The sequence below is a fragment of the Heliangelus exortis genome, chromosome 23 (genome assembly GCF_036169615.1).
Source record: "Heliangelus exortis chromosome 23, bHelExo1.hap1, whole genome shotgun sequence".
NCBI lineage: Eukaryota > Metazoa > Chordata > Aves > Apodiformes > Trochilidae > Heliangelus > Heliangelus exortis.
In genome coordinates, this window is record NC_092444.1 from 7,335,043 (window position 1) to 7,358,239 (window position 23,197).

General features: G+C 41.9%; 2 protein-coding genes and 1 long non-coding RNA gene across 16 annotated transcripts in view; 2 read left to right on the plus strand and 1 right to left on the minus strand.

Moving 5' to 3' along the window:
• Positions 1–13,897, plus strand: part of CFAP74 (cilia and flagella associated protein 74) — a 60,157-nt gene extending 46,260 nt beyond the window's left edge. For all 5 annotated transcript variants that reach the window (XM_071767023.1, XM_071767025.1, XM_071767021.1 and 2 more), the window contains 17 exons: positions 1,550–1,637; positions 1,937–2,110; positions 2,930–3,063; positions 3,684–3,960; positions 4,452–4,559; positions 5,246–5,403; positions 6,454–6,588; positions 6,989–7,098; positions 7,434–7,489; positions 8,215–8,334; positions 8,569–8,721; positions 9,239–9,365; positions 9,887–10,041; positions 11,091–11,226; positions 11,501–11,631; positions 12,074–12,208; positions 13,410–13,897. In XM_071767023.1, the coding sequence (XP_071623124.1) occupies positions 1,550–1,637; positions 1,937–2,110; positions 2,930–3,063; positions 3,684–3,960; positions 4,452–4,559; positions 5,246–5,403; positions 6,454–6,588; positions 6,989–7,098; positions 7,434–7,489; positions 8,215–8,334; positions 8,569–8,721; positions 9,239–9,365; positions 9,887–10,041; positions 11,091–11,226; positions 11,501–11,631; positions 12,074–12,208; positions 13,410–13,523 (2,311 nt within the window). In that variant the 3' untranslated portion in view covers positions 13,524–13,897. The remainder of the gene's footprint in view (positions 1–1,549; positions 1,638–1,936; positions 2,111–2,929; positions 3,064–3,683; positions 3,961–4,451; positions 4,560–5,245; positions 5,404–6,453; positions 6,589–6,988; positions 7,099–7,433; positions 7,490–8,214; positions 8,335–8,568; positions 8,722–9,238; positions 9,366–9,886; positions 10,042–11,090; positions 11,227–11,500; positions 11,632–12,073; positions 12,209–13,409) is intronic.
• LOC139806851 (uncharacterized) lies at positions 12,036–19,843 on the minus strand. Of its 2 annotated transcripts, none has more exons than XR_011730374.1 (3): positions 19,150–19,842; positions 17,749–18,324; positions 12,036–12,103 (listed from the first exon to the last, which is right to left on the minus strand). It is a non-coding gene; the product is annotated as an uncharacterized lncRNA (long non-coding RNA). The 2 variants fall into 2 exon arrangements; XR_011730373.1 differs by lacking the exon at positions 12,036–12,103 and adding an exon at positions 14,442–14,805 and having other exon boundaries at positions 17,682–18,324; positions 19,150–19,843.
• TMEM52 (transmembrane protein 52) lies at positions 18,183–22,921 on the plus strand. 9 transcript variants are annotated; one of them, XM_071767028.1, is made up of 4 exons: positions 18,183–18,327; positions 19,152–19,196; positions 20,275–20,435; positions 20,762–22,921. In XM_071767028.1, exons 2-4 carry the CDS (start codon positions 19,165–19,167, stop codon positions 21,076–21,078), a joined length of 510 nt encoding a protein of 169 aa, XP_071623129.1. In that variant the 5' UTR covers positions 18,183–18,327; positions 19,152–19,164; the 3' UTR covers positions 21,079–22,921. The 9 variants fall into 9 exon arrangements, with proteins under 9 accessions (XP_071623129.1, XP_071623136.1, XP_071623130.1 ...); XM_071767035.1 differs by having other exon boundaries at positions 19,152–19,187; XM_071767029.1 differs by having other exon boundaries at positions 18,185–18,327; positions 19,115–19,196.
• Positions 22,922–23,197: the final 276 nt, after the last annotated feature.

Below are 23,197 nucleotides of genomic sequence, written 5' to 3' on the forward strand. Positions count from 1 at the left end.
ACCTGCTCCTTTTTTCCATCTGCTACCTGTACCCACTGACATCAGTCTGTTTGGATTTTCATTGATGTGGGTCCAGCATCTCTGGATTCTAAATTGAGACTCTGTTCCCTGGTTTTGAAATTTTTACCAGGTTAATATCCAAAGCACTGAAAGTATTTACAGTTCTTCCAACATCTCCAGTCCTATCAGATTCCGGCAACAGTAACCATTATGACAGGTTTCAATCCAGATGCTGTAAAGCACTCTAACACTTACTGAGGGATAGAAGCACAGCTGGGATTTAGGGCATTAATCTTTCTTTGAAAAACAGAAGCTTCAGAGAGAAGATTTGATGAGATTAAGGCATTTCTGACACCCAAAATAAGTATCTGGCTGTTTCAGTGTACAGATCAGTTTCACAAGACCTCACACACACAGGGAGTGTGTGTATGACAGAGGAAAATGAGCTTGCTACAAGCTGATATGAAGTACTGAGCTAGTGACACATTTCTGTGAATGCCTCCTCATGGATATACTGTTATAAGGTTGGTTTTCTCAGCAGACAAATTAGTTATGTTAAATGTAACACAAAAGTGACAAGAAAAGACAGAGGTGACTGAAGGCTTGGGAACCTCTCCCTGTATTCTGAGCACTCTGAAATGCTTGGTCAGACACCCCAGCTCTCACAACTTTTTGGTTGTTCAGAGCAGACATTTTCTGTTTATTTGAAGGCAAATTCTCTAATCTGCTGCCTTTCAGAATTCCCAGATACCACAGCTTTTAGTTTTTTGTCATTTGGACCTAGTCATACAGATTTTACTTCTATGCTTCTCTATAATTGCTTTTAAGCATGGCCATTTTTAGAGAACTATCTGAAGGATTTTGGTGTCTTTTCCTCCAGGGCCTAATAGCTAATTTAGAGTCCATCCCTCTAAGTCTGTACACTTAAAATTACTTTTTTCCTCTCTGAATTATTTTGTAGTACATGAACTTCTGCTCTTCTAATATTCCTGTGACACAGTGAAAGCTGAGACTTTATTCCTGCCTTATATTCAGCTCCAGTTCCTATCTTTAAACAATTTAGCAATACCTTTGAAGATCAACTTCTGAAGTCCCATTTCAGACAGGCAAATAACAGCCAGCAAGATTTCAGATCACCATGGTGACTGAGTGGGTGCTATTTATTCATTGACTATTCTTTAACAATACATTAAAAAATTGGATGTAATTCCAGTAGTAGTAGTAGGAAGGTTGTCACTGTGGAGACCTGGGAACAGGAAGCAATTCACTCTGGTGCTGTAAGACACCATAAATAGACCAGCAGAGCTAAAAATGCCAGAGGTTTTTTGTTGTCCTGGCCTGAAGCTCCAAAATTCAGCTTATGGTAGCAAGTTGCTTCAGCTACAGAAAACTCACAGAATTCTTATAAATTACTAATATGGTAAATATTCAGACACAATTGGTCTCCAAGTGTAGGTTCACTTTATTTATGTCTCTCTGCTTAGTGATACAATGCTAGAAAATTGTAAAAATATTTTTTGTTAAACTGAATGTACTTTTTGATTTTTAGGAACTCTCTTCCTGAAGATGCAGGGAGCTATTTTAACAGAGAGACAAGAGTTCTGGAAGTTCCAGCCACAATACTGATTGTGGATAAGGTTAGTGATTTTTACTGTGCTGTTATCAGGCTGACAAGTTTGGCATTATTTTAGTGAATAGACACTTAATGGTGCCTAATCTTAGATTAGGTCTTTACTAGTTGAAGTCCAATGGTAATAGCAAAAGGTGCTTAAAGAGATAATACAGATTTGATAGTTCCTTCTTGTAAGCATGTTTAAAAAACAAAGTTAAATCCTTTCTAGTCAGTGCTCATCTATTCCCTGGCAATTCACTTAAATCCTGTCCTTACAGTGCTACAGGTGTTTTACAAGGCTACAGGTTTTTGCATTTGTTTCAGGCTAAAAAAGTTAATTTTACTGTCCATGCAATTGTCACTACTTCTGATTTGGAAATCAGTCCAGCACAAATCAATTTTGGATACTGCACCATCTATGAAGGTGTGAAGGCAAGTGTCACCCTAACCAACAAATCCATCTTGCCACAGGAGTTTGGATTTGTGAGACTGCCAGAGGTATGTAGCTGTCCCACACACTTCTCTTCTTGTATCAAACTATGTGTAATTGTTATTAAGAAGTGTATTAGTGTGAGTGTATATAAACCATGGCTGTTTCTTGTGAAGCCATAAAGGAAACACTCCTGCCTGCAGCACTGTGTAACACACAGAGCAGCTCTGGTAATGGTTTGTGTGAATTTCATCATACTACACCCTAAGCATTTTACAAGCACTATAAACATCTTTGAGGAAATCTTATTAGTCTCTCCTATATAGCATTAATAGGATAACGTTAGCCTAATAAGATACCTGGTTTTTTACACCAAGAAATCTACTTTTCTTTCAGACTTAGAGGTTCCTTATGCTACTAAATAAACCAGGCTGAGGGATATTGCTGAGTTTGCATCCAAAAGCCAAACCACTCTGTCTGTAGAGCAGGACTGGGAGTCCTGCCCTGAGCCCTGCCTGTCTGCTGACTGACTGCATTAATGTGGAAGCTAAATTAAACACAGGAGATGCTGGTTTCATGTGGGCTACATCTACCTTTTGTTGGTTGGTGGGTTGGTTTGGTTTGCTTTTCCAAAAAGTTTGCTGTTCAAGCTTCATAACAGCATGATGATCACAGTGTGAGATGGTTTGGCACATTGGAACCTGACATTTTATTACACATTCTCCTCCCTTTCTCTGCTCTTTTAGAGATTAAAACAAGGAGTTAACTAAAATAATTTGGAATTTTCTTATCTTCCCAGTAATGTCTTATTTTAATTTATTTAATAATTTGACAAATAGTAATTTCTTGTTTTAATAACAATAATTTCTTATCCTGCCATTTTGAAGTTTGTTGAAATCCAGCCCAATGATGGATTTGGAATTCTTCTTCCCCTTGAAAGCCTAACATTGGATGTAATCTTTAAAGCTATCAAGGCAAAAGAGTACAGCTTTGAACTAACCTGCAAGTCAGAGATTAATAGGTATGTTAAGAAACTGACTGAGTGGGTAATCTTAGAAATCTAAATCACACTGAATTTCCACTGTTAAGGTAGTCCAGAAATTCAATCCTAGCCTACTTTGAAGAGGTGAGGCAGGTAAGGTAGGATAAAAATGTGAGTCAGGCAGGAATCCTTGAGTTCACAAGAGTGGCTCAGAGCCTGTTAGCTTCATCCTTCATTCACATCTGTCTTTGCTGCCTCATCCTAACCCTGAAACTCACCACGCAGCCAAGATGCAAGTTGCTGAAGGTTGTGTCTTAACCTGCAGTGTTCTGCCTGCTTTTTCAGCAGATTTACTGACAGCTTTTTTAAATTATTTTTTTAACTCTTCTTACAGTAAGCTAATGCTACTAAAATGATGATCGTATGAGGTTGGATATGACTGGAGGTATTTCCAGAAGTTCACAGAGGAAGAATTCAAGTAGGGATTCAAGCCAATTGTGGATTAAAAATAGATAGTAGTATTGTTCATCTTTAGGCAAAATTCCCATTGCAAGCTTGAAATTCTGCTTAAATAGGGACTACAGGATTAGTTCCCTATTTTCCAGGCTGATTAAGACACTATTTTATGCTGAGACAATTTATCATGTGTTTATTTTTAGACAATTCAAGCTGTCATGCAAAGCAATTGGAGTCCACCCACCTCTTGAGCTGTCTCATTCCTTAGTTCAGTTTGCTGCAACAGCTCTAAGTGGTGTGTCTACAGCAACACTGTATGTGATTAATTCCCATGTGAGTGTCAACCCCTTTACTCATCCTGTCCCAAGAATTGGCAACGGGGAAGTTGCCCCTGTTGGACCCACTTCATTTGAATTCCAAGTGCCAGAAGATTGTCCAGTGACAATTGTACCTTCTGTTGGAACTGTGCTGCCTGGGGAGGTAAATTCCCTTTCCACATCGAGTGTTCTGCCAAATCTTTCCATCATCTACATCCCCACAAATGCTGCTGCTTGCAAATGAAGCTGAAAACGTACAAAATGTTTTGGCTATTCTAATATAAATATTATTTAAAATAGTGCTTTAAATCAGACATGAGGTGTTAACTTGCCAGTCTGGGTAATGCTTTATGGGAGGGTTTTGCTCAAGTGTTCTTACCCCAGTGTTGTTATTATGATTTGTTTGAAGAATATTTAAATATCACAAATATGGGTCAAGTAAAACCAGCACACTATAACACAGTGGACTTCCAAAAAAGCTGTGAGCACCCTTATCCTTAAGATCACCTTATTCACCTGCAAAATATTTGTATTTTATTTGTTAATTTTTTGGTGTCGTGTCTATGCTCCTATTGAGGTTTGTAGGTGTACTGCATGCACGAGGGCTGAATTTTTAATTTTTCCTGTCCTTCTTGTGTGCTCTCACTCTCCCAGAAAAGCTGGATTCAAGTGTCCTTCAGACCAGTGTTGCCAGATCAGCTAATCAGAGAAGAGGCAGCTCAGATGCTTTGCAGAGCAGCTGCAACAGAGGCAGAAGTACAAGTAAGGAATGCTAAGAACCAGCACATGCTCTTGGTCTGTTCCTTACAGATATTTATTTCTCTGGATGGTATTTTTATCATAAAATTATTTGCATATTAATGAAGCCCAAACTCACACTCCCTGTAAGACCTGCCTGTAAAGGACAAGACAGTGACTGTGCTGTTGCACTTAATGAATGTGTAGTCTGTTCACTGAGCAATAATTTAATTTCATGCTAACAATTTCAGAAGCATTCCCAGAGGATTTTCTTGCAAATTCTGACTGCAAGTACTCTTTAAAAACAAAGGTTTCTACACCTCTTGCAGATTTATAGCATGTGTGGACTTTATGTGCAATGCTGTGGGTCAGTTCATCTGTGTGAGCACCTATCATTGTCTTTAATCATGGCACACAGAGGTAAAATTCCCATGGGAGATGGAGTCATTTAGTCAACTGCTCTCATTTTTCAAGTGGGTAAAATATGTCCATTTCATCCTAATTTTACAGTACTAGAAGTGTATTGTTATGTAATAATTCCTGTGTTTATGGCTTGTTACCATAATCCTATTGCTGCTACCTTGTTTCAGGCACTCTATCACCTCTCAGGTTCTGTACTGTTGGGTCAGGGACCGTGTATTTCTAATTTGATGTGCTGGTTGGGTTACCAGTGATCACCCCCAGTGTATCATGTCTCTGTGTGTTTGCAGAAAATGGAGAAAAATGGGAAGAGAGAGGGAAATAAATTGCATGTCTCCATGACCAGACAGCAGCCTCCCAGACAGCTGGAAAGCAACAGAGGCACCAAATCTAGAAAGCCTTCCCTAGATAGTTCTGAGCAACCCAAATCCGAAGAGCTAAAACCTGAGTAAGTCAGCAAAAGCATCTTGTACTACATAGAGAAGATCATAAGTAGCTTGACAAATCTACTACAACCTATAGGTAGAGAAGAAAGCAAAATGTAGAGAAGAAATAGCTTTAGCTATGTTGCAAAGGCTGCTTCCAAAATTAGTGCTGCTTTTAAGCCACACAGCTGTAGCCTCTCATGTAAGGCAAAGAATCCCTTTATGCATCAGAGGGATTGAAGACTTCAAAGAATATTTCAGAAAGCATGAGCTGTGGCTGTGTGGGTAAATTTGGCTGAACCAGCAAGGATGTTATTTCAAAGGGCAACTAGAAAGATGAACTAGGTTATTAAAATAAACCCCTATTAATATACCTTTTCTGAACAGGTCTAACAGAGCTGGATACATTCACCCCAAATGGAAACCATCTGATGCCCATATCCATGGGGCTGGGTTAATTTTTTTTTTTTTTTTTTGAGGTCTTACATAGTCTATCAGGGTCATCTTCAGTCCTAGAAATGTAAGGATGTTGTAAAATGTGTGTTTGAAATAGTCATTTCACAATACGTATCCCTCAGTGAGAATTAACATTAGTAGCATGTGCTGTCTAGAAATGTGGATACTTAGATACAAAATCTGATGCTTCAGGTCCCCTGTTTGGTAGAGAATTCAACTTTTTAGAACCACTTTTCTGTTTAATCTGTGGAATTTAGAAGTTTTTGGAAGTAAATACACACTTAAAGCATTTGGCAGTACTGGATGTTGGATATTTCTGACTAAAACCCCATGTTCATTGCAAGCCATAAATTAGAATTTTTAAATACTTTCAGTACAGGTCATAAAAAATAAAATTGATATTTGAAAAGTCTTATTATGAAGTATTGCTTGGCATATTGTATTACAGAAATGTGACCATGTCTGTTTCCATATCACTGACATGATGAGCTTGAATCATAGAATCACTGTCAAGTTCAGTTTTGATTGTGTGACTAAGAAACAGGAAAAACAAATAGCTCAGTAGATAGGTTCACTTTTTTTCTTGCTAAGATGATACTTTTTCCTGGATTTTCTAGTTCTGATGCTTATCTGGCAGCCCAGGCTTTCCTGATGAGGAATTTCCGTGGGAGGTTTGAAAAATACATCATCCCATGCCTTGTTGCAAGTGGACACACTGATGAAAAGAAAGGCTCTGAAGGCCTAAGCTGCAGGTATTTGCCATGAGATGTGTGTGATTCCTGAGAGCTCAGAAATCTGAGGGGAAAATGGTGGACATTTTTTTCATTTTGGGGAGAAAATTTGTTCTCTGATTTTAATTACTTCATAGGTCAGTGGTAGGAAGTCATGCCTACAACCCACTAGCTGGATAAAAATTAAATGTATGAATATCAAAGCAGCTTAAAGAATAATTGTATGAAGAATTCAAGCCAGCTGTAGTTGATGTTTCTGCTTAGGCATACACAAAGAAGTCAGCCACCAAAAATTCTGCTTTGTTTTGTAATAGCAATTTAAAGATATCCTGTGATACAAACAGAATTAAGAACAGCTTTCTGGCAATGGTTTTTATTTCTGTATGATCCAAGAGCAAATATCTTCTTCCTATCTCTCTAGCCCTTACAACACCTTGTACTTGGAGTTGCACTGTCCAGCTGTAGCACCATCTGTTGTGGTCACTTCAGATAATGGAAAAAACACAGTCAGTTTTGGGGATGTTGCTGTAGGTATGAAATTTGAATTCAAGTTTTAATTTTCTTCTGACATTCATTTCTTCTGACATAGTTTTGTATTTTCTTTTACATTGTTTAGTACAGAAATTATCCCTATAGTAGGCACTTAGGAAGAAAACCAGGAGCCAGCTGAGGCATGTAAAGAGCAGACTTAATCCAGAAACATGGAATCAGGAGCTCTGAGTGACTGTCCAAATCTGGGTGTGTTTTATGTATCAGCCATAGAAATGGAGTGAATGTTTGGCCCAGGTAGAAACTCAACTAAACTGGAGGCACGTTGGTGCATAAGTGAGCATCATCACTTTTTGTAATGTTTTCATTCCTGCCAGGCCACAGAGTGACCAAGCACGTTACGATACAGAATATCTGTCCAGAGAAGCTGGAAGTATCCTTCTTTGGAACCTGAAAGGTCATCTGCCACTCAGCTTCTCTTTAATTTGAGTCTTTATCTGTAGGATCTGTTTGACACTAAAGCAAGGAGGAGGTAGCAGGTTTCAGACTTAATACACACCTTCCAGAGAGAGGCAGCAGGTGATGTGAAGAATGTATTGGATGAGCTTAGGTCACCCATGGGAAAGCAAATTCCACTCCAGCCTTTTAACTGGAAACAGTGCTGCAAAGAGCCAAGCTTGAGAAGCACTTAACCACATTCTAAAGAGTGTAAGGTATTGATGACAGAGCCAGTTTCAATTCAGTATAAAGTATGTGTGAAACAGAACCAACAATTCAGTTTTTGCAAAGTGCTTCTCTAAATTTTTGAATATGTTGTAAAAAGAATCTATTGCACTGTCTCATCTGGGTTAAGTCACGTGGGATAATATAGGAGAAGGCATGTCAGGGATCTTAGGGTGTTAATGAGCCATTCCAGGCAAAATCTGAACATCAAGCCATGTAGAGATCTTATTAACTGAAAAAGGATCTTGCAGCTATTGGGATTCTGTGGAAAAAGGAATAATTGGATTAGTTCTTTTCTCTTAGTTATTCATCTCTGAGAAAGTTTGTGGATGGTTGGTTTATACACTTTTGATCTGGACAATGCTAAGAGTCTGTTCTTACATTTTTCCCCCATTGTTGTTTATAAACTTCTTTCCTTAAGCTGCACTGTACTAGCTAAAATTCTCAGTTCTGAACCCCAATGGTCCCTTCCTGTTGCTCAGACCAGTTCGAATGCTTGAGCCAGGGGAAGCAAAAACATTCATCATCTCCTTTGCTCCAGATGGGAATAAATGGGTGAGTAAGAGAGACACCAACAATAGGGAAAAAGAGGAGAGGCGGTGAGCTGTAATGGGCTGTGTAACACAGACATATTACTGACCAGAACGAGGCTGGATATTAATAAAAACCTTTTGCCTGTGCATAGCCCCTCCCAACATTTGGGTCTTTGTGCCCTAAATCCAGAAGTCTGGCAGTAAGGGCCCATGTTACCCTTCAGCACAGGAGCTAACACAGACATCCTCTTGGCAGTTTTTTGAAACACTGGACATCTGGACAGCAAAAACCAACCTGACCCTGAGTGTCACTGGTCAGGGGATGCCAGCATCCATGGTGTGCTCTGTGGGAGAAGTCCTTGATATGGGATATGTCGTAGCCAGAGAGAAAGGGACATCCACATTCCAGGTAAAACCCTCTGTGCTGAACCAGAAAACACATCAACAACTTCTGTGAGGAGGAGGAGGAGGGAGTCGTGTAGTTTCTAGTCTGGCAGAATGTAAAGCTGAGTGGGAAACTGCAGACAAAAGAAGAGAGCTTTCAAAGCATGTCTGGCAGAGTGTGGTTTGATGCCGAGACAGTTTCGGGCCAAAGGTAACAAAGTAGTGAGGATCTTGTTTGCTACTTCTGTCCTGCCTGCAGCATATACAAACAAAAAGAGGTACAGTTCATTCTGTAAAAAAGAGAGAAATGGCCTGTGTGATGTTTTCCATAGATTTAGCTAGGATGCAGAGGGGTGTGAAGTCAGAAATGGCTTTGCTTTTACCAGCGCTAGGAGTATTTGCCCTCTTTCTGTATTCCCTCCATCACTGTTATCACACTTGAGGCAGCAAAATAAATCCAGACAGTTCACAAAATATGGATCCTACAGGCTTGACAACCTGTTTTCCTAATGGGAATGCTGTTGTGTGATTAATGCCATCAGATACAGAACACCTGCATGGTGACCCTGAAATTCTCTCTACAACTGGATTCATTTTCATCAAGGGATGAAGATCAGCAGAGAATTCCATCCTTTATCAGCTCTGCTTTGCAAGGAACTGAGCTTGTTGGTAAACTTTTTTCCTCTTCTTGTCCTTTTGTTCAAGACTCCTGGAGTATAAAGCAGCAACTTTGTCCTGTTAGATCCACACAACTGTGAAAACCTGGAGCATCACATTGCTGAAATTAAAACCAATTTTCTTTCCTTAGTAGGAGCCATATTAATTCTTTCTGTGTGGGTAGCTGTAAATTTATGGAACCTGAGCAAATATCCACAAGTAAGGAGATGGTAGTGTTTGAATCTAAATAAAAACACACAAGCAATTGCCTATTGAAGATCAGATTTAGGGATGTCCATCTCTGTAAAAACACATTAGGATATAGGAAGGGTTTGGTGATGCTCTAGAGATGAACACATTGAACTGGTAAATGGATTTATCTGGTATTTCTAACACCCTTTTTTGCTCCAAAACCATGTATCAGGTCTTATTTATTTGCTGTTCCAACAGAAATTAAATTGCTGTAAAATATATGAAGTAGTAAAACAAAGCTATCCTCCTTTCTTATTTATATCCCCATTTGTATTTACCAGGAACACAGCACTATAATGACTTAAGTGCATTCAGCATCTTCCCATCAGAAGGAGAAATTGTTGCTGGGAAGACTCAGGAATGTGTTGTTACTTTCAGTCCTGATCGTGAAAGTCTGTACTACTCTGCCTGTATCAGGGTTGTGCTCTTTGGCAAGGTAAGACAATCAAGATACCTGAATTATAAAACCTAAGTCCAAATATGAGCTATGATGATTTTTTTATTTTTATTTTTTTATCAGCATGGGTCTTAGTAAGAGTTTCAAACAATTATATCTAGAGGACAGCATTTGCAGGCAGAAACATTCTCTTTATTAGTTTAACTGATGTAGGTAGGACATGGACAGTTTGAGCCCCTCTGACCTTTTTTCAGATTTTAAATATCCAGTTATTAATTCATAACAACAGAGACTTGGGATTCAGTCCTGTCTTCTGCCCAGCTGCCTGCAGTGTGTGTGTGAGCAGTGCTGGGAGGCAGTTTGCTGCTGAGCACAGCTCCAAGTGTGGGTTCTCTGCAAGGAGCATTCCCTGGAGATGCAGTGGAGAGCAGAGCTACACCTGCACCCAGCGAGCTGCCAGGTGCACTCTGCACCAGGAAGCTGCTTCTGCAGTCACTCAGCGTGAGGAAGGAGGTTTCCATCTGCAGAGCAGCAGTTGAGCTCAGATGGAGCCCAAGTCAGGAGGTACAGGCTGGCAGCACAGCAGGTGGCTTTGTGCAGCGTTCCAAAAGAGACTGACCAAAAAGTTAATGAAGAGTGCCAACTAATGACCATCAGCAGGCACTGCAAGGAGAGCGGGAACGCAGTGAGCACAGGTGAATACTCTTCCTCTCCTTGCAGGTTGTGTATCTCCAGATTATCTTTGGAATAGTGGCTAAGAATGCAAATTGGAATAAGCTGGAGACTGGTCCTAGTCCACAAACTCCAGCCAAATTTGGCAGAGAGAAGTTTTGCCTCTTTTAGTGGCTTTAGTACAGTTTGTCAGTCCCCTCCTGAGGAACTTCACCCAAGAATAAAAGGTTGTTTAAAACAGAGTAGACAAGACAAGGGGAGGGTGAAGGATTCTGGCATCAGAGTACAAGGCTCTTATCATTTATACAGGCAGATGATGTAATGATTTCTGTGCAAGTGGTGCTGTTGTGTCAGTATTCCTGTAACAGCAGTACTTAGGCTGTAACCTGCATTTGGGGCATTCTGTTCTTCTCTAGGAAGTGGTCCATGTGTTCCACCTGAAGGGTGCAGCAATAGATCACCCCATGTTTGTGGAAGGGGGGATTCCCCTGGATGTGCCCATCGAGTCCTTGGTTGAGGCATTACCTGTGTCACTGCAGGAAGCAGGAAAAGGTAATGTGCTACCACCTGCACTTTGCTACAAAACACTGAGCAAGAAGTGATAAATATTTAAAAATTACTGTCTGCAGTTCCAAATTGTGCAGAACTTACTTTGGCTTAATTTTTCACTAACTCTGTGTGAAGGATCTCCTTTTCTGTGCCAGCTCATGAACGTGCCACAACATGGCTTTGTTTTGAACCACCCTGCTGTAATTTATGGTTGTTCCAAACTAGTAATTGCTCTGCTCTGACTGTCTCAAAGCTTACTTTATCCATATTTGTTTAGAGCTACAAGGACCACCAGTGAAGTCCATTCTCCTTGTTCTGGAATACATGGTTGGAAAGAGTTCTCCAGTGCCAGCGATGACAGAGCTGAAAGTTGGAGCTATACAGTCAGCTCAGTTTCCATCTAAGAAGGTGAAGAAAATTGAAAGTACATTTTTTTGTCAGATGCTGTAAGGAGCACTGACAGTGTACAAATAGCTCTTTCTGTCAAGAATTCAGCCTCTAAAAAATAGATCTTTCATGGTTTCTGATAACTTTACCCTACAAAAGTATCAGTTTGAAACAGTAAGATCCTTTTTCAGAGGGTAATATTAGGATCTAGTATTATCATATTAAGCCAGCAACAAAATTATTTAGCAGTTTCCTGAAATACAGAAGGTAGAGCACAGAGCTGAATTACAGGCCTGATCCTGTTGTTTCAGTGCAGTGTTATGTGCCAGTCTGACACAAGGCACAAGATGGAGACTTGCAGTTTGAAAGGGCAGAGGCAGTTTGTCCATCCCCAGGCTGGCAGCGCAGCCCTTGGGGAGCAGCAGGGGCTGTAACCAGGGCGTGTTGGGGGTTTCTCTCCTAGCCGGTGAAGTTCACTCTGGACGGGCTCCCTCTCCTGCGGAAGAAAGGATTCTCGGTTGAGCCCGGGAAGGGATCCCTGAAGCCCGGGGAAGTCAAACGCATCGGTGTTTCTTGGGTGCCACCTGCTGACTGTCCCGTAAGTCACAGTCACTGCTTCCACGCGGGTGTGTGGCAGCTGTTCCCAGCGCCTTGCAGGAGCAAGACAAAAGCTGATCTTGAAAATGTCAGCAGCACAGGCTGCTTTGACACTTCAGGATGACAGAACACATGTCGTTACCAAAGGGAGTACAGGCTGGTGTAAACACTGATAGGAGAAGAAAAGCCAGGAAGAATATGTGTGATTTGGAGGCTTGCTGCCACCAGGGACTTCCACTTGTCTGTGTGATGAAAAGAACAAGCATTAGTCACTTGATTTGTACAGAACTCTGAATTGCTAACTTCTTACAGGTCGCTTCATTATATAGCACAAAAAAAGGCCAAAATGCTGCTGCTGTTAAAAGACACAGCTCTGGTCACACTGAAGTGAGCTTTTTAATGCCTCCTCTGCAAGAAAACCTGCAGTCCTGCTGACACAGAACTAAGTTTAGATGGGTCATTCTTCTACAGTGCTCACATTCCTTTTGGCTGAGGGCTGCCTTTCCTTTGGTATATCCCTGGAAGTCAGTGGGACCCTTTTGATTTTCTACTGTAAGAACAGCTTTGTGAGCCCTGTTTTCCTGTGTGCTTCTGCCTCTGGGTATTGCAGAGCCCAGGTATGAGGTCCCACATCTCTGCAGGGCTGTGACTGCCCTTCCTGATTCATCTTCTTGGGCATTTGTGGAGACTGAAAGAATTTACTCCCCTGCTTTTTGTTGTGAGCTGTGTGTGGGATGGCAGAATGAGTTGCTTGTTCCAAAAGTAAAAGATTGCTGCTATCATGTGCAGAAAGAAGGCAGCAGAGTTCCTGGCATGATTGTATCAGGGTGACATCGTGCCTCTTGGTAACCACTGGTGGTTACACAAGGTTGAACACCAGCTCATGGCCAACAGGGTGCATGTCTTTCCTAATCCTTGCTGCAGTGTAATCTGTTGCTGCTGTGCCCAGTTGTCATGGTTGTAACGTGGTGATGATGTCTGTAGCACTCTGGAGTGCTTAGTCACTGCTACTTTACTTACTGCAGTATGAGATTGCCTGGAAACACAAAAGAGCCAATGCAGGGGGAAAAGAGAGGTGATGTGTAGCTGTAGCTGGTACAGCTTACAACTGAGATGTAAAGTTCATAGTTTAGAACTTGATCAACTCGTCTCTTTTATGTACAAAAAATATTTGGCTGATTTTATGTGTGGATTTTTTGTAGGTCGATGAACCTCTGCTTGTGACAGCCCTCCTGACCCTACAAGGTGTTGTTAAGGAATCTTATCAAATCCTCTTCATGGCAAAAGTTGTGTCTGCATGTGATCCCACTGAGTGAGAGACCCAATGGAAGGGAAGATGGAGGCTGAGACATGGAAAGACTTTGAGATTGTTGCAAATATCTGAGAGTAGCAGGGAAGTGGGGAGGAAGGAAACCTGTACTATTTCTGCTTTTTTCCCCAGGTAATTCTATGTAGGCTCTGGTTCTGCTAAGTTCATTTTCAAGCTGGCTCTAATAATAATCTTGTGGTAGAAGAAAGAAATGAGGGATCAGTGTCTTCCAAAGGTGGGCATTCCCACAGGAATATCTTTTTACACCTACATAGGTGAGTTTCAAACAATGAACCTTTTTCCAATTTCAGATGTATTTTGAAAATTCTTGGGGGTTCCCCTCTTAAGACTGGAATAAAGCTTCTTATCAGTCTCCTTCAAGTTGTGTGTGCAGCCATTTTTACAATGCACTGTGAAATCTTCCTGATGACACACGGTGAAGGAGGAAATAGTGACCATGCTGTTCAGTGAATCACAGGATATGGTTAGGCACTTGCCATTGGTTGTGGCTATCCAGGAACTTTGTTTTTTTACATTTGTTTTCCTCTGAATTCCAATGAAGAACAGATTTCTGCCTGTTCCTGGGAAAGCAGGAGAGCTTCTGTCAGGAAGCAGTAGCTCATTCAGGGAAGAGCAACAGAGGAACTACACTATGGAGGAGAATGAAAGGACCAGGAACTTAGCAGACATGTAGAAACATGGATAATGTTCTAAATCTTGTATCACAGTCTTTCTTGCATCACAGTCATCTGTAGCAAAACTCCCTCAGCACCCTCCAAAGGCAGATTGCCATTAAACCTTGTGTAGCTATTAAAATTGTTTATTTAGATTACGCAGTAAGAGAAATAGGAGCAGATATTTGAAAATATCCCTAAGGTAAAATGTGTTGAGTTAGCTGCTCTGCAGGAAGAAAGCAGTAAAGTGATTGCCACAAGAAATATTTTATTCTGTTTCCCCCTTTTATCAAGGAAGCTTGTGTAATTGATAGAGAGAGGTTCCTTGTTTTCCCAAAGCCTCTGTTTGATCCATTCAGAGCTGTTCTCATTTAATAGTGGATCAAGTGGCTGCGAAGTCACTTAACTCTTCAGCCTAAAGCACTACAGATGCCGAGGCAACAAAGAGAGGCTGTGGGAGGAGACAGGAGCTGGAGGGGGTGGCAGTGCTGGCCAGAGACAGCTCTGCCTTCACCACAGAGCTGCTGAGTATTCCTGCGGGCACAGCTGGGGCACTTGGGTTGAGGCTGAGGACAAAGAAGTTGGTGTGCGGATTCTCTTCCAGTCCTTGAAGCCCTAAAAGGGAGATTAAATATCGCTACATAAAGTGAAACTGTTGCAGACAACACTGCACAGTTGAGAGTTTACCTAAGGTAAGGAAAAGCAAGGAAGGGACACAGTCTGAAAGACCCATAAGAATTTTGGGGGAGCTCTGGATGCACCCAGAGCTCAGTCAGTAACCCAGTAACCAGTGTTAAATCAGTGCATTCAGAAAGCACAGCTGGTTATAGACAGCAGCTGTCATTGACTGGCTGGAGGTAAGCAAAGGAGGCAACCCACTTCTAGCTGCATCCTTTGGACATGATCTTGAAAACTCCTATGAATAATTTCACAGACTTGAAGTGAGCATAAGGTTCTGGGTTTCACTGGTCAAAGTTTCCATGCTTAAAGCTAAATGTGTTTTCCTTCTCTCCAGAGGGGAGTGCTGAACCATGATAATAAGAATAGGTTGCTATTTCTGGAGTACTGAAAATAAAGAAAACTCTGCTTGCAATACACCAGCTGACATTCTGTAAAGCACTTATGAAAATCTGCACGTTTTTAATTCTCTTTCATGAGAGGGGGGGAAAAAAAAAAGCCTGTTACTTTATGTCAGGCTTCAAAAGAAATCATATTTGATTTCTTGGGGGCATGATGGCTGATTCTGGCAAGGTTGGGGTTTACTCTCTGATTGGATTGGGTGCCCAGCTCTTGCATGAAGCAATACTTGAGCAATGAGAGACAAGCTGATGTAAAAGGAAAAAACAAATTGCCTGCTGTGGGAAAGTAGATCCATTGTAAAACTTGACACAGGCAAGCAGGCTGTGCTGCTTCATTTCTGTTGCAACTATAACTTAAAAGTAAAAACATAGTTACTTTTTCTGCAAAATGTAGCCCTTGGATGTTTTGCCATCATTCAAGTGAGAATCAGCACATTCCACTAGGGAGTGGAAAAAAGTGGGAGCCTTTCCAGAAACAAACAACTAATCTTCTGATATATTTATGGCAGTTCTTGGGCTTGATTTAGCATTTAAATAAAGTTTACCAGTCTACAGGATAGTGGATTAAATAGGTTTCCCCTACTAGACATCTGACAGAGCTTGTTCCCTTGGCTAAGATGATTAAAGGGGAAAAGTCAGCACCTGAACCCTGTGACAGCTGTTTGCTGTTTCATTGCTGGGACTCCTCACTTGCCTAAAACTCCTTGCTTATGTATGTGGATGTTGAGCAAGCAAGCCCAGGATTCAATAATAGATCTGACTTCTATAAGAGAATGAACAAAAATAATTCCATTTAGATTAATATAGATTTTGCTATATTTTTAACTGGTACTGAGCCTCTTCAGAATCTTCGATGCAAATTTGCAATTATCTGAGATACACACTGCCAGGCTACTGAAAATTTAAGAGTTCTGTGTGGATGTTCCTACCTAAACAATTGTTATGTTTACTGTGTATGAGAATAGCTTCTTGATCTTTTTCCAGTACAGGAAAGAGAATATTGACTGACATGACTGCTGGGAACAATTCTCCTGCTAATTTAGGCATACCAAGCTGGACCAGGAACAGGGGGTTTGTAGGTAATTCCTTTAGGACAGGGCTGAGCATGCTGCTGCATTTACTTGCATGGCCTAATGCCAAGTTCACAACTACCAGAAGCTCAATGGTATTACAATTGGTATTAAACCCTGTAATCTGATGTTTATGTTTCCATGTTTTAGGACTCCAATAGGGATGGACACCCTATTGTGAGGACAATACAGAAAATGTAACCTCAGAAATGTGTTGAGGTTTGCCAGAAGCTTAAGTATTCTGCTCCTCTAACCACACTTCTGAACATTATGCTGTCAGACTGGTTTGCAGCTGTGAGCACTCTTGGGTCACTGGGGCACAAACTCTTGTGCTTTTAGAGTTGGATCCAAATGCTTCTTGGCTCTGATGCAGTTCTGGTTTATTCAGAAAGTGATTCACATCTGTATATGATCGTTAGGATCCTTATCCACTGATTTCTAGGACAGGAAGGATGTGAATAAATACTCATGTCATGCACACATCTCATTAATCCATCTTCTGCTTATCTAGTGACCTCAGGGATTGCTCCACACTGACTTTTCCTAAGTGAGCAATGGTCCCATGACCCTGAGCAGTCCTGGAGGACAATACCTGTCAGAAATGCCTCCTGCCATTACTGAGCCTTCAAACACTGCTTTTGACCCTTATGGTGTGAAAGTAGTGAATCTCATCTGAAGAATGGTCTGTCCAACCTGCTGTGTCCATTGGTGCTCCCAACAGCATCATTGCCCCGGTGCACTGGAGCTTCTCTCTGCTTCTTTGCCATGTAACTCATCTCTGCTACATTAGAGCTCTGAAGGTGTCCAACTTCAAGTTGCTGTCTACTTTGAAACAGAAATAATCTTTGTCTATTCACATGGTGGATACCCTTGAACTAGGTCTTGACAGTAAGACTTCTGTAACTTGTAGCAAGTCCTAACTGCTAAAGCGGTTTGGGGAGCTTTTTAACACTATGGGCTAAAAAAAATCCTCTTAAAATAACTCAACTTCACCCTGAAGAGAACTGCAGGAAAGCTGTTGCTTAGAGATGGGTCAAACAGCTATAATGATCAGTTTAATCACAGCAAAGAAACATTTGTCCATGAAGGTCCTGCTGAAGAGCATCAGCACTAGGGGCTGAGGGTGATGACATGCAAAATAACCATAAAACATCATGCTGATATTCTACCTGAATTTACATTTGAAATGTTGGACCTAGTCAAATTATTTCGGAGCAAAACGATCTTCAGAGAGGAGTCGACACGTTTTTGTTCATGCCCCAGGTGTTTTCACAAGACTATTTTTAACAAGGGAAATTATCTTCTTTTCCAAACCTTTGCTTCGTTCTGATGTTTTTCATACCTAGTTCCCTTCCTCCTCCCACACCTCTCCGCCGCTGCAGAGGCACCAGCTGCGTGTCCCCTAGAACACACCTTCTCGTTATCTTAACAACAGCACGGACGAGCGGTACCGATCCGCTCCAGGAGCTGAGCGCTGGCTTCTCTCCACGCTGACTCCCGCTGTGCCTCCTCCCTGTCCCCACGGCCCCCGGGGAGCTTTGGGGGCGAGGGGCAGAGGGGCTGCCGGGGGGGGCCATGCCGGGCTCTGCCCCCCCGGCCCCTCCGATGGCAGCGGGAGGGCCGGAGGGGTCTGTGGGGCCCTGCCCGGCGCTCGCCCCCGCCGGGACGCGCTGGGCGATGCCTGCGCTGGGTCACGGCACCCGCGTGATAACCGGGGGTTATTTATTGAGCTGCCCCGGCGGAGGCGGCCCCAGGCTCGGGGTGCGGCCTCGGGTTCCCCTCGGCTCGGCCGCTCCGTCCCGGCCTCTCGTCCTTGAGGAGGCTGCGGCTGCTGCGGTCGCCCCGCTCCGGCGGGGTCGGCGGAACCGGCGGCGGATGCTGCGGAGAACGGAGGTGGTGCTGCTCCTCCAGCCCCCCCGGGCTGGCTCCTGACCTGCCCCTTCCCTTGGCAGCGCTCTGCTCTTCTGGGAAAAACTGCAACAGCTCTGGCCAGTGAGTAATCACCAATTTTCAAATCTCTGTTACCGAACCTGCACCCACTGTGATCGAGTGACATTAACGGAGCAGAACCATGACTTTCTGACACTTTTTTCTATCCCCAAGATCATTACCAATGACAATTTTGCCTTGGCTGGCCGTGCTCTGTAGACTATGGTGAATAATGCTCTCTTTCAAAACGACTCTGAAGTGTCACCTTCTGAAAAATCTTCTCTTCTAGGGCCAAAAGAATTGTCCAGCTATGTGAAATCCATTGCAGGGTGTAGTGGTACCTGCACTCCTGCACTATAGTAGAAGCTCTTCTCATTTTTATTTATTTATTTATTTTATGCTGTAAGTAAATTAAAAAAAACAAACAAACAAAAACAACCAAATCCCAAACGTTTCTGGTTGTATCAGAGCTACGAAGAGTAATTCTAAAATAACTGGGAGAAGCAGGCAGTTATCTTAAGCTGCAATTCCAGAGAGGTTCACGGTATTAGTACCTCATTTTGGTTAGCTTCAAATAATTGATTTCTTTTTTGAGAATCCTGTGTGTGTAGTTCTTGCTCCTAAGCAGCAGTAAAGTAACACTTCTTTGGTACTTTGTAGCCTCAGAAGCCAACTTTTACAGTGGGATCATTTGCATGTTGTCAGCCAGAGTAATTTCACCAGGAGAACAGTCCTCTGAAACTAAATTTGAAGGGGTTTTGCTCCACATTCTTATTGTTCTCCCCTTTTCACCTCAGAAATTGCGTGACATTAATTCCCTGTCATATATTCACTGCTTGACTGTAGATACTTAAATCAGTGAATCATCTGCCTTCCTTCACAGATGCCCTCAGAACATGTCTAATTGGACAAGTCTGTGGTATGTCTGGTAAGTTTATTATTAATCTTACTAGCCCAGAATAATTGGAAAGTTATTATGAGCAGTAATTGTAGTAAGGTAATGGAAATGCTCTTCTGAGACAGGCCAGAGGAAAGGGTTTCTCCTTGGCTTTATGAAAGCTTCCAGTGGAATATATTACAGCTGAGAGCAGGGGGGAGATAAGGTGTCAGGCAGGGTACAGCATTCATCTGGGGATGTGTCATCTTTCCTTTCCCAGCACACTGTGCTCTAACTGCAGGGCTTGTTTGTTTTTCCTAAATGGACAACTCAGCTGCCACTATGCTCAGCAGCACAGCACTGGAGGAACGTCTCACTGCCAAGTTCCAGCCAGGCAGTGTGTTCTTACAGTTTGCAGCTGCCTGAAAGTGTTTTTCTAACACGAGAATTGGCAAGAAAACGCAGGAAATGTTTGGAACTTTGAGGCCCTCATATCCAACCTTTCTCCTGAGTGTTGTCTGTGTGTATCTGACTGTCATACCAACAGAAATATGCTCTTGTTAAAATGAAGTAAACAGGTATTAAAGAAATAGTTATTTTGGAATCAAGATTCTTATGGGCAAGATTGAGAAAAAAAAATATAATTGAATGCTCCTGAGGCCATTTCTGTACATATTTGGAGTGGAATATAATCCTAACTAGAAGTTACCTCATCTTCTCATGATGTGTCTTATTGCTCACAAGAATCTCATGAGAAGAGTGGATTCATTTGAGAAACTGAGGGGTAGGAAGGTAGTTTCACCTGAGGGGAGAACCTGCAACAATAGCACATTGACCTAGGTACACTTCTTAAATAATAAATTTCATTAAATGATATCTAGAGATAGAATTATGATTTCAAGAAATACAGCAAAATATTATTTTGGTGCTTATTTATAGAGATCTTAGATTTGTGAACGGTTGTACTTGTATTTCCCTCTGAGTTGTTCAAAGTGTTGGAAGTGGAGCCATTCACACTGCATAAAACCTGAAAATACAACCCAAGACAATTAACCTGATGACAACTGTGAGCCAGAGGGGATTGTACCAGTGGTCACCAGGGCTTTAACTTTCTCCCTCCTGCCCTAAGGTTAATCTTGCTGACTGTGTTCCTGCTCCTGCTCTGTGGGATTGCAGCAAGCTGCATCAAATTCTGCTGCTGGAAGAAGAGGCCTCCAGTGGAGACCTTCCCCAGGCACCCTTATGATATTGCTGTTGACAGTGACAGCACTGCCCACAGCACAGTGACCTGTGAGTATTCTCTGTTCAGCAGTGCTTCTGTCTGCAGCTGTTCAACTGAATGGAACAGCCTCTGTTACAACATACCTGTGTCAGGTGTGTCACAGTAATTACTGGGTGGAGATCTGCAGAGACATTTTCTCTTCCATTTTCTTTTAAAGAATGTAGGGATTCCACCATGGGTAATTCTATATTGATAGCTTTAAGTCTGTATTGCCTATATCCTGACAGCACAAAAATAAGTCCATAATTTCTTGGAGAAAAGGAGGATTAACTCTTTACACATCAGCATTCAATGCAGGTGTCTAACTCTTTTCTTTAACATCTTTTCTTCACAGCATACAGCTCATGGCAGTACCCTCTAAGTGCCATTCCTTCAATATTTGTGGATATGGACAAGAACACTGTGTCCCCTCCAGCTTACAGCCTCTATGCAGTGGAATTGCCACCTTCCTATGATGAAGCTGTCCAAATGGGCAAACCACCTAATGAAGTAGCACAGATAAGCCAGAAACACAATGACATCCCTGGACAGGTGACACCTGGTGGGCTGAATCCCACCCAGAATTCCCCTGATACAATCAACAGAGATCCAGCAACACAAGCAAGCTCAGAAAATTCAGAAGATGCAACACAAGAACAGCCACAGCTCTGACTCATTTCAGATGGGGAGTAAAGGAAGGGAAGGGGTGTAAGAGTTAAAGAAAACATGATGAGTTTGGGTTGTAGGCAGGTTTGGATGGAAAAGTGTTTCCTCTCATGCCCTTGCAATGATCTGTCAATTAGAAGCAAAGTTTTCTGTGACTGTTAAAATCTCCTGGTGAAGCTCCTCAAAAGCTGTGAAACAAAGAAAGAGGGCAGCAGTCTAAAAATGTCCATAGAGTGGAAGATAAGTGCTTGTTCATCTTCTGATTAAAATATATATTCCTTGTGTCCAGCATATGAAAATGAAAAAGATCAGGGGAATGTTGTCATCTTGGGAACACACACAGAGTCACAACAGTACAAATGGCAAGCTGTTGTTCTGGAGCAGAAGCTTTTTAAGCTGGATTTGAAGGAGGAGTCCTAGCAAGTCCCACTGAACAGCCTCTGTGGTTTCTCTTCTGTTGAGAGCACCAACTGCCCAGCAAATTGCTGCTTAATGGCACATGTTCCTTAAACTGAAGGAAGATGGCAAACAAGGACAGGAAAGTGTGCATGTTTTCCAACTAGAGACAAGAAATGAGACAGATGAGGAAAGAGATTTGGTTTTTTCATGGTTGGTCATGTGACCTGAAGGGATTGGTTTTGAGGTGTTTTGTTTGGTTTTGGTTTTTTTTTCTTTAAACTTCTTTTCAAGATGAGCTATCTTGTGGGTGGGATCCTTTTACTACTTATTTTTGCCTGTTAATGTACAAATTAGTCTCAAAGAGACACTTGCACACATGGTTAAGTATTACTAATGAGTTCAAATATTCATCAGTATATCATCAAAGATGCCTTTATATTTTGTTATCTGCTCAGGTGTCAGGGTCTCAGCCAGAACAGAAAGCAATAAATAAAAGGTTCCTGGCATCTTTTGATGATGAGCTCAGTAATGTGCAGGATGAAACAAAGCATGCTCTAGCTGTGCCATCCAGAAGTTATAAATACAAACACCACAGCACAGGCTGGGCAATGGTCCAAAGAAATTACTCTTTAGGGATGACTCTTCATGAAGTACTGATAGCAGGGGTAACTGCTATGCAGCATTTTAAGTCCAGGAGCTTGGACTTGATTACAGTGGTCTCAGCCCAGACAAAAATATGAGGTATGAGAAGCCTTTTAAAAATGACAGCTCTTTCCCTTTCTTGGACCTCCCATATTCCAAATGGTATGAATTTTGTCCACTCCTGAGCAGTGATTTTCTTAGAATCCACTTTAGCAAGGTGCTAATTTGGCTACCTTTAAGAACATGGGCAATCTACAGGATGGTTCTTGCTGTGGGATTATCTACAGGATAAAAGCAGGAATAAAAGCATGAGCACTAGGTGCTGTTAATGACTGCAACACCAGATGTGGAGTGTTAGGTCAGAGTGAGTGCTGACTGACCTTCTACCAACCAGAATATGACTTCATTTTTCCTGAAGTTGCTCTGGTAGCTGTGAAAAGGGGCCACCTTCTGCAAATATTTAAGTGTCTGTTATAAATAAGCAGTAGAAGCAGTGGGCACAAAACCTTGCTCAGCTGCTAGAAGCCTATGGTCTGAAAACCTTAACACAAGAACTACCTATGAAATGAGCACTGCTGATATAAAAATGAAGATCCCTCTGCCAGCCAACAGGACTGCATCTGGAATCTCTGCTGCACATCCATGGTGTGTGAGCTGTTCATGAGTCCAGCCCCCTAGAGAAGTGTTGGTTCTATATTTAACTTGCATGTAACCTACCATGAGGGTTGCAGGGAAAGATTCGTTTAACAAATCTGCTTCTGCCCTGTCTCTTCTCTGTCATTTTTAATTATACTTCTGTTTTACTCTCTCCTCTGCCTTCTTTTTCTGTGTCAAGATTTGGATGTCTCTAGCTGGAAGAGCAATACATGCCCAGCTCTGGATGTCTCCAAGTCACAGATACAGCAGATGTATTTTTATTTATTGAGCTTTTCCACCAGGCTAGTACTCAGAAACAAGTCCTGTGCCTTTCCAAATTAGTATCTGTTGGAGGGGAAGGGATGAGTGCTCACTCACTAACAGAAATAGGAATATAAAATCAGGCAAATGAACATTTAGTGGCCGACACAAGAGGGCAGTCCTTCAC

Coding starts and splice junctions, on each gene's coding strand:
- TMEM52 (XM_071767028.1), top strand. CDS start 19,165: ATGTCTAATTGGACAAGTCTGTGGTATGTCTG. Junction 19,197..20,274: donor ACAAGTCTGTGGTATGTCTG/GTAAGTTTATTA, acceptor TCCTGCCCTAAG/GTTAATCTTGCTGACTGTGT. Junction 20,436..20,761: donor TGCCCACAGCACAGTGACCT/GTGAGTATTCTC, acceptor TTTTCTTCACAG/CATACAGCTCATGGCAGTAC.